At 33.0% G+C, this 10,679-nt stretch overlaps 1 protein-coding gene across 1 annotated transcript; it reads left to right on the top strand.

The window, feature by feature from the left end:
- The first annotated feature begins 9,150 nt into the window (after positions 1 to 9,150).
- On the top strand, positions 9,151 to 10,679 carry LOC21404468 (ethylene-responsive transcription factor ERF062). The gene has a single exon (XM_010109494.2). The coding sequence runs from the start codon at positions 9,209 to 9,211 to the stop codon at positions 10,379 to 10,381; it is 1,173 nt and encodes a 390-aa protein (XP_010107796.1). The 5' UTR covers positions 9,151 to 9,208; the 3' UTR covers positions 10,382 to 10,679.

Genomic DNA, 10,679 nt, shown 5'->3' with positions numbered 1-10,679 from the left:
ATATATATATATATGCCCCGTTTATTTCACCGATTTGAGTTTAGAATTCGAGTTTTGCTACAGTAAAAAACTCTAAAAAACAGTCACATCTAACTTTTTTACTACAGTACAAATCTCTCATATAATGATATAAAGTTACATTTCAACTCAAATTAGCGAACTAAACATGCACATATATTACCATTTCATCAACAGTTTAGTAATGTAGCCAAAGATAATATTGAATAAGCACTCCATGGTTGATTTTGTTAAAATTAACGTGGATGCCTCAGTAAAAATGACTGGTGATTCGGATGGTTGTGTTTTTAGTGCTTTGGCGAAGCAAGTTACTTTGATCCCTACTTGGTGGAGTGTGTGGATGTACATGAGGAGATCAAGCTAGCAAGGTTATATGGGTTTTCTAGGAGCTCTTTGTAAAAATAATCTAATAGAAAAGCTTTATTCAAATGACAATTCAAAAATTTTTATTTGCAAAATGACTTTCTTTTAAAATATGACAATCTCTCTCCTCTCCACTCTCCCTCCAGAGCCCTTCGTCAACCCTCACTCACTCTATTACGCTCCCGAATCAACTTTCCCAGCCCGTCCAAGTCGTCGTCGCCCCTCGTATCTCCGACGCAGAATTCTGGCGAGTTAATCCATTTTTTTTTTCTTTTAATGATCTATCGTTAAAAAACTGGAGCAATAAGAGTTGAAATCTTGGTGTTTGATTTTGCAGGAGTGCCATTGATTCGTCATTGTTCAAGCAGTGGTTGAAGAACGCTGAAAGTAAGACCATGATTTTTTCCGGCGGTGAACTTTCTTTGGAAATAAATAAAATTAAAATTAAAAAGTCATTTTCCTAATTTTACTTTTTCACTTGGTTATTTTAGCCAAATTCTCGTTTTGTAGTTGGATTTTGGAGACGGATGCTATTAATATTGTCCGTGCAGTTCAAGCTTGTTCACCGCTCCCCCGAGGCTAATGACATAGTTTGATATTGCTGTAGATTTTAAAAAAGTTACTTTTAACTGTGTTGAAAACAAAATAGTTGTTATAAAAAGCAGTTGAGTGTTTGATAAACTATAATTATAGTAGTTATGCTTGTTTTAAAATCAGTGTAATAGCGTTTAATAAATTATGAGGTTGAATTATTTATTATGATATATAATATAATAATATTATTAAAATAATAACTGAAATAATTGAAAATTACGATTATAGTATATTATATTATATTATAGATTGGGAAGATTGTAAATTTCAAATTTCATTAGAAGTATTATGAAAGTTTTATTAATTGTATTATGTTGATTTCTACACAATCTAAAAGTTAAAGTTGTCTTTAGGCTGCATATGATTTTGACTGTAAATTTTTCAAAAATTCTTTAAAAAATACTTTTAAAAAGATTTATCAAATATTAAAATTAACTTTTGCCACAAGTAGAAGTCAATTTTGGAAACGAAAAATAATACAAAACTAAGCCAATATCATTTTGGATGTTGCAAATTTTGTAACTCATTATAGTGGCAGTGTTTGCTACATTCCCCGAAGCGGGAATCGAGTAGCCCACTATTTGGTTAATCTTGCTTTTTTTTACGTTCGGTTTCGTTTGTTTGGATTGATGTTATCCCTCTATGTATCAGGACTTTGTAAAAGCTGATGCTTTATTTATCTAATTAAAGTCAATCTACTGTTTTCTCAATAAATAAATAAGTACTTTGATTTTAAGAAAATACTCTCGGAACCTTGAGACTTTTTTGAATAGAAAATTTCCATATTTTGTTATTTCAGTCTTATATGTTGAAGGGAAATATATATATTTTTTCTTAAATAAAACCTCACATCATTGTAAAAACGGATGTAAAGGCCATCTTTTTTTGGTTATTTTTCAAAATTTTATGCATTCAAGAAATCAATTTGAAGTTTTTCATTAAAGAGTATAAAGGACATATTCAAAGGGTATTATTATTATTTCTTTTTTGAAGTGTGGGATACGGATTGATTTATATTTTTGTATTACACAAACACAAAAATACCAATTCATTAACGATATGAAATGTACTTTTTCATTCATACATTGACCACTTCTTTTGCGGGAGCTTGATCAATAATTCATTTCAACTCATCAATACGCCAATCCAATTAGTCGCTTTTTTTTTAGCATTGGTTATATATATATATATATATATATTCTTTGAAAAAGTGCCAACATACCCTTTTATAATAGTCAACTCTCTGTTATTGACAATCTTAATTATAATTATTTCTGTATTAGAATAGATCAACTTAAATAATTTAAAAACAAAGGGGCAATATTAAAGAAAGAGAGTAATATTGGCCGCGTTTGGAATTGATCTCTTTTTGTTTTTTACGTTTTTCAAAAAAGAAAAAATGGAAACGTTTTCAAAACGGTGTTTGGCGCAATAAAAATAAAAAACAGAAATGAAAACGATTTTTTGGTTTAATGTAAAATAAGAGAGAAATGAAAAACGGCTTTTAGTCGTTTTTCATTTTTTGTTTTCGTTTTCTCCTCTCTTGAGCAGAGATGAGAGAGACATTAATGAGTTTTTTTATAATGAAAACAATCTCTTGATAAAACTACTAAACGCATTTTCAAAAATGATTTTCTGTATGAGATTGAAAACGTTTTCATTTTCATTTTCATACAAAAAATAAAATCATTTTAGAATGAGTTCCAAACGCGCTCATTAATTCCACGTTGAATTTTAAGGGTCAATTGTAGAAAAAATTTCTTTTTATTTCCCCTAATAGTTCAAGGTTGTTACTGTAATGGTTAAAAACTGAATAATGCCGTGGGAAGTAGAAGGTGAGGCTATTTGAGCACTTTATACTTTGAAATCTACCCTCTATTAATATGTAGTGCTCAGCACCATCAATGTCCATGACATTATTCTTAAACATGAGGTCTCTTCTACCCTTGAAATCAAGGTATGCTGCCCTATATTTGAATGTATCCGAACCAAAAAAAAAAAAAACGAATAATGCCGTGGGAAGTAGAAGGCGAGGCTATCTGAGCACCTTATACTTTGAAATCTACCCTCTATTAATATGTAGTGCTCAGAACCATCAATGTTCTGACATTATTCTTAAACATGAGGTCTCTTCTACCCTTGAAATCAAGGTATGCTGCCCTATATTTGAATGTATCCGAACCAAAAAAAAAAACGAATAATGCCGTGGGAAGTAGAAGGCGAGGCTATCTGAGCACCTTATACTTTGAAATCTACCCTCTATTAATATGTAGTGCTCAGAACCATCAATGTTCTGACATTATTCTTAAACATGAGGTCTCTTCTACCCTTGAAATCAAGGTATGCTGCCCTATATTTGAATGTATCCGAACCAAAAAAAAAAAAACGAATAATGCCGTGGGAAGTAGAAGGCGAGGCTATCTGAGCACCTTATACTTTGAAATCTACCCTCTATTAATATGTAGTGCTCAGAACCATCAATGTTCTGACATTATTCTTAAACATGAGGTCTCTTCTACCCTTGAAATCAAGGTATGCTGCCCTATATTTGAATGTATCCGAACCAAAAAAAAAAATGAATAATGCCGTGGGAAGTAGAAGGTGAGGCTATCTGAGCACCTTATACTTTGAAATCTACCAAATATTAATATGTAGTGCTCAGAACCATCAATGTTCTGACATTATTCTTAAACATGAGGTCTCTTCTACCCTTGAAATCAAGGCATGCTGCCCTATATTTGAATGTATCTGAACCAAAAAAAAAAAAAAAAAGAATAATGCCGTGGGAAGTAGAAGGGGAGGCTATCTGAGCACCTTATACTTTGAAATCTACCCTCTATTAATATGTAGTGCTCAGAACCATCAATGTTCTGACATTATTCTTAAACATGAGGTCTCTTCTACCCTTGAAATCAAGGTATGCTGCCCTATATTTGAATGTATCCGAACCAAAAAAAAAAAGTGTTTAAGAACAAAAAAAGTGAAAAGACAACGTATAATTGTATGGTGTGGTGAAGGGAAGAATCTACAGGCATTGTAGTAGTGTGGACCTATACTGAACTAATTTTATGTCTAGAACTTGTATAAATGTATTCAATTTTGACGTGCCACCCACGCCTCTTATACAGTACGTTATACTGGTGAAATAAACAAACCCCATACGTCTCCTATACAACTCCCCCATTCGGCCATTCCCACCACATGCATGCATGTATTAGACCTGAAAAACCCAAAAAAAAAGAAGGAATATCCAAGTTCATGGCCAACTATGTGTATATATATATATATATATATATATGACTGTTTCTGAGAGCTTTTACTGTAGCAAAACTCAAATTTTAAACTCGAATCAGCGAAAAGAACGGGGCTTACATATACATACATATATATTCTGATCTCCCACCACATGCATGCATGTATTAAACCTAAAAAACCAAAAAAAAAAAAAAAGAATATCTTGTCGTGGGAGTTTATTTCCCTCAAAATCATGTTTCTAGAGATTGAACAATGGTTTATTGATTGCCTCCACCAGTAGTTTTAAGGAAAAAAACAAAGTCAATGAGGAAAAATGGGTTTAAGTGGTTAAACATGACTATATTTGTTTGTGTGGTGGAGTTGTTGTGGGTGTGAATTGGATTATATGATATGTTAATTGAAGACTTTTCTTGGCATCTGTGGAAACCAAACTAACTTATCCAGTACATATGCACATGTCAATGGAGAATGAATTTGACCACTAAAACACCTTAAATTGACAGAAAAAAGAAATCAAACAGCTAATTAGAGTACTTGAACATGTCTTTGTGAGAGAGATAAGGAGACAACGGTGGGTTTATCTTTTTATTTATTTATTTTTTAATTTTATTTGGTAGGATTTAAATATTTATTTATTAACTGTCAGATTTATATTAAAAATGGTTTAAATTCATCAAATTTATATTAAAAATGGTTTAAATTTTAAATTGTATATGTCTTAATTTTGAAGTGATTTTGACAGAATAAGATAAACGCAAACCATCCGTATGAGGTCATATATATGTATATATATGTGTATATATATATATATATATATATATATATAATTTGTCCTTCAGATCCAAGTTCATGACCCAACGATGATTAATAGGAAAGGAAAGAATGAGTGGTCACTATTTCACAACGGCAAAAATTGCAACACTTGGCAAGAGCCTACTGCTTAGCCGCTTTGCACTTTTGGCATGTTCCCTTTCTTCACCTAACTAAATGCCGCAGCTTCTCAAATTCCGGCTGGCTTGGCCCACAATAATTTTCTTTACTCAATAGAGATCAATTAATAATTAATTAAGTTTTGTCTACTCTGCATCCAAGATTATTTAACTTAATTGAGTGCTGAAGATAACAATAACGACATTGATAATCATGCTTTGCTTAAAAATTATAACCAAAAAGGGCAACCTTTTGTTGTTGTTTTGGTTTTTTAAAATATAAGTTTACTCGTGGTGGTAGTGGAAGTCATGATGTTGCTCATATGAGATAAGCAAGTATAACTTGGTTTTCAAACAGCTTGGGGATAAGGTTCTTTAGTCCATCTTCCTAAAAAGTTTGCTGGTTCCGTACGTATTTTATGCATTTTGTGGAGAGCAATAAGGCCCCGTTCACTTCACTGATCGAGTTTAAAATTTGAGTTTTTCTACAGTAAAAAGCTCTCACAAATAATCACATCTAACTTTTTTGCTACAGTAAAAAGTTCTCACATAAAATCACATCTCAACTCGAATTCTAAACTCAAATCAGCGAAATGAACGAGGCTTAAGTTCATGATGTTTACTTTATGCATGTCTACATATATATTTATGTATGCATATGTGTCTCTAGTTTATAATTAGTAAGTTTCTTGAGTGTTAATTTGGAGAAAAGAATATGCCCTATTGGTAGAGTTAGAGTTCTGAACCATCAAATTACATTAGAATTATATTGGATTAAGAAAAGTAAGACAATTTAATAAATTCTTATAGAAATCTGAGGGTTTGGAATTGTACCTTACAGGTAATAAATTTTTCATACCGATCAGATAATTCATTGTATAATCGTATTAGTTAGATATGGTTTCCAAATGGGTTATGTTTAAGTTTTAATTGGGTTTAGTATTTTATTATTAAACGGGTAGATAAAAATGAACATGACTTAATATTTAATACATGATGATGGATGATTGTTATTCATGGTACGCATTGTGTATAATACAAGGATACCGGAATTTGTTAAAGATAGATTCCATTGTTAGAAAACTAGGTTCTATTGAGAGCTAAAAGATGGAAAGTTCAGTAAGTGATGGAAAATAAAAGAGGGAATAATTTGTACATTAAGAATTCCACTTTGCTGTAGTTATTTTATCCTATTTCACACCTTTTTTTTTTTTTTTTTTTTTTTTTTTTTTTTTTTTTTTTTTAGCTTTATGTATGCTAGTTATGTAATAATTAGAATAGAATATATTAACTTGTTGTTTGTATGTGGTCTTTATTAAAACTGGATTAGAAGGTAAAGATAAAAGCAGTTGGCATGAAATGAGGAACCTCTTAGTGAAAAAGTTGATAAAAAACCTTAAAAGGAAAGTAGTGGGAAGAGTAAAGGGGAAGTTGTTTAGTCAAATTCTAGGAGTAGTTGCACCAGAAATGAAATTGTTGGTTTGTGGTTTTTTCATGGTCAGCTTAAGCTAATAAATAACTAGACATTGCTTACATGATATTATATTAATCCAAATACTTGGAGGGTAGTTTTGAAGGTTAAGAAGCCAACATCTCAGAAACTGTTCAAAACAAAACAAATTATTAAAAACTAGAATATTTCAACAAATTATATATAAAAACTAGAAGAGAGAGAAGGAAGATTATGTTGTTTATGTGCAATGAACAACAGTTGGGTATTCTCTTTTGGTGTAGTTTATTATATCCGTGTCTTCATCGTCTCAACCTTGGAATCAAAAACTGGTTAGTTTGAGTTGGCAAGTCAAGAACCATATTTCTATCATCACTCACTTCTCAAGATACCATTCTAAAGTGTAGCACAAAAGAATTGAAAGTGTTATATACGCGGAACAAAAATTATTTGATAGGGTAAAAAAATACTCTATCATAAATCGTCCGATCATCTCATCAGATTGTATAAAATTGTTATAAACATATAAATTTTTAAAGTTAATATGAGTCTAATTTTATCGAACGGTTCAAAACCGAGTCTTAAAATGAATAGAACTACTCAAATCAATGGATTGGTAGATGGAAATCCTGCAAAATCTTTTTATCTTTTATTCTCGTAGAGCCTGCAAAGTTCTTATCTTCCTGACTAGGCAACTCAAGAGTTTGTAACAAAACCAAACAAGGAATGTCAGAAAGAGAACATTTTTGTGAACCCTCCATGCATGATTTGTCATCCACTACTTGACCAAGCCGCCTTTCACATGTCTAATTTTTCCTTCTTTAAACTAAAAGCTATGCTGATGTGTGCAAAGGGAATTTATTTTTTTTAATTCTGTGATGTTCACTTGTTTTCAGGCCCAAATACATAGGAAAGGAATAAAGATATATGATTAGGGAAAAGAAAAGAAAAGAAAAGAAAAGAAAAAAAGCAAAAAGGACTACATAGAGAAAAAGAAACATGTGGTCTCATGCCTATGCTTGCATGAATAGGTATAATATAGGCATAATAGCTTAATTAGCCAGGCCCATGTGCTGGTCTATTAAAAAAAATACACCAATGCCAAACACAACTGAACCATTAAAGATAATAATGGGAACTGCAAAAAAAGTGTGAAGTAAAGAGGTCTTTTATGTCTTGTTCATTTTATCGATTTAAGAATGCCAAACACAACTGAACCATTAAAGATAATAATGGGAACTGCAAAAAGTGTGAAGTAAAGAGGTCTTTTATGTCTTGTTCATTTTATCGATTTAAATTTTTAATTTTAATTTTGTTACAGTTAAAAGCTCTCACATAAAGTCACATTTAATTTTTTTTTGCTACAGTTAAAAACTCTTACATAAAGTTACATCTCAACTCGAATTAAAAACTCGAATTAGTGAACTGAATAAAGCATTAGATTCTCTCTATAGTATGGTAATTTCCTTCATTAGAATGGGTTGCTCCAAGTGGCATTGACTCAGCTTTGTTAGCTTAAGAATGCTGCAACCTAACACTCTAATAATTTAATTTTAGGCTTCAGTTAAGAGTTGGGAGATGGGCCCACATTCAAAATTCTAATTTCTATGGACCCCACATGCTCTCTCCCTTTTACCTTTTATAGCTTGAAACTTGTAAGGTGCTTGAGTGCCTCCAGAAGACTCCCAAGAGACACATGGGAATGTGCCTCAAGAAAGCCAAATAAAGTATACCTGGGGTTTGTAAGAGCCTTTGACCATTTGTTAAATGTTAGATCTAGAAAAAAGACACCCATGATTTCCTCATACTTAAATAACATAATAATTCCATTCATACTTGGATTAGGGGCCTGTTCAACCAATGATTATGTCATAATTTAGCTAATTGCTCTACAAATCATATTAGTAATGCATTTCAACCATATATTCTATGCTTAATTTGGACTAATCAAAAAGCACGAACCCCATGAAAGTGTGATTAATATTCTTTGCATTAACAATAGGCCTAATCTTTTGATATTAAAGTTCAATTACGAAAGTTTAAAAAAAAAAAAAAAAGAAAGAATAAGGCATGTGGGTAAGTGAGAAAACCACATGATCAATGATATAAAAAAGCCCCCACACAAAATGGCGCCATGAAAAATGAAGGTTTTTCAGGTTCCCTTAGTCACTTTAAAGAAGGGAATATATAAATATCCACCCCCATCCAATGAACCCCAGATGAGAATATGTGTTAGCCGAAAGAGCATGAGCTGTCATGTTCTGATTGGTTGGAGACAAAAGCATCAAAAAATGGCATGCACGAATCATTTAGGAGAGGAGAAAATGGAAGGTGGTGATGAACTTATTTTCTTTTCAACGATCTGACTCAGACAATTAATTTAATTATGCTTTATCAAATAAAGCACGTCCCCTCTTAAGTTTAAATTAAAGGTTGACACTTGTAAGGTTTGGACAATACATACATACATACATATATATATATATATATGTAGATATAGCATAGTGGTTTTCATTTTGAACCATTTCTTTATACGTCTCTCTTTCCTTTGTTTCTTTTTTCAACTTTCACAAACTCCCAAAATCTCAAGTCCTAGAGCATGGAAGATCAGTTTCCCAAGATGGAAACTTTCATGGCAAAAGGATTGTTGCCATCTTATTTTCAAGGGTCAAATTTTTTTGACGATCCAAATATATTGAGTGCTTTGACTCAAACATCTTATTGCCATGAAAATGGCAATGGAAATTCACCAAGATCACTCTCATCTTCACCAGACAGAATTCTTTCATCTTCAGAGTCTAGTTCTTCCAACAACATCCCTGAATTCAATTCAAACCATGATTTTTCTCCTCCTTTTGTTCCTCTAGATTTATTGAAAATTCTTGATCCAAAGATGACTAGGGCCCAAGTTTCTGAACCAGATTCTCCTCCGAAGTCCCCAAATTTAACATTGTTTTTGCAGGATTCAGGTTCAAGGAATCAAGACCCTTCATTTCCAATGCCTCAACAAGGTCAACTACTTGGTTACCAGCAAGGAATTGAGTGGTTGAAAATGGATCAACACTTGTCAAACTACCAATCCAAAGGCTTCTTCAACGATTACTGGCTAAGCGCCACAAAGACTCAGCCAATGAAGAACACAGGATCAAGAAGAGTCATTCGCATCAACCATCAACAAAATCCGAGCCTTTCGTCATCGGTTTCATCACCGGGAAAGCTGTTTAGAGGCGTCAGGCAAAGGCATTGGGGAAAGTGGGTTGCGGAGATAAGGCTGCCAAGAAACAGGACGAGGGTTTGGCTCGGGACTTTCGACACGGCAGAGGACGCTGCAATGGCTTATGACACGGCGGCTTACATGCTGCGCGGGGAATACGCGCATTTGAACTTCCCGGATATGAAGCACCAACTCAAGGCCAATTCTCTCAATGGAAACACGGCTGCCCTTCTTGAAGCAAAGTTACAAGCTTTATCAAAGGGTGCTTCGGGTCCAAATCAAAAGAACAAGCCTGCGGTTGATCATCATCAGTCCTCGCCAAAGAAGCTGTTATCCGGGGACTCAAAAGTTAATGGTTTGGAACAAAACCACAACCCCACAAGAAAAGAGTGGCAGTTTATTGGATTGGAGGGAAAAATGGGATGTCAAGCAGTGAATATTGAGAACAAGAAAACTCAGGATTTAGTTTCTGATGTGGAAGCTGTTCAGCTGAGTAGAATGCCATCTTTGGATATGGACACTATTTGGGATGCTCTTCTGGTCTCTGATACATCATGATCATCATCACCATGTCATTTTTCACTTTAATTCATTCCATGTGGAACAAGTGTTTGGTACGAAGATTCGTGTTATGGTTCGAATCATAGTTCGTGACTCACTACAGTATTTTTTCTCACAAAAATACACGTAAACTGAGAATGGTTATGAATCATGATTCTGAATCTGTGAATCAAACGTAATTGATCCGTGTGGTACAGTTTTAATGTTTTTCTTTTCTTTTTGGTCTTTGTTTTCTTTGGACAACACATACTTATTCCTCTTTTGGTAAAAAGGCTATATAGATTTGTCTTCTTTA

This window comes from Morus notabilis, unplaced genomic scaffold (assembly GCF_000414095.1).
Source record: "Morus notabilis unplaced genomic scaffold, ASM41409v2 Scaffold783, whole genome shotgun sequence".
Taxonomy (NCBI): domain Eukaryota; kingdom Viridiplantae; phylum Streptophyta; class Magnoliopsida; order Rosales; family Moraceae; genus Morus; species Morus notabilis.
Note: the sequence above shows the minus strand (reverse complement) of the source record. Positions and strands in the feature narration are given on the sequence as shown.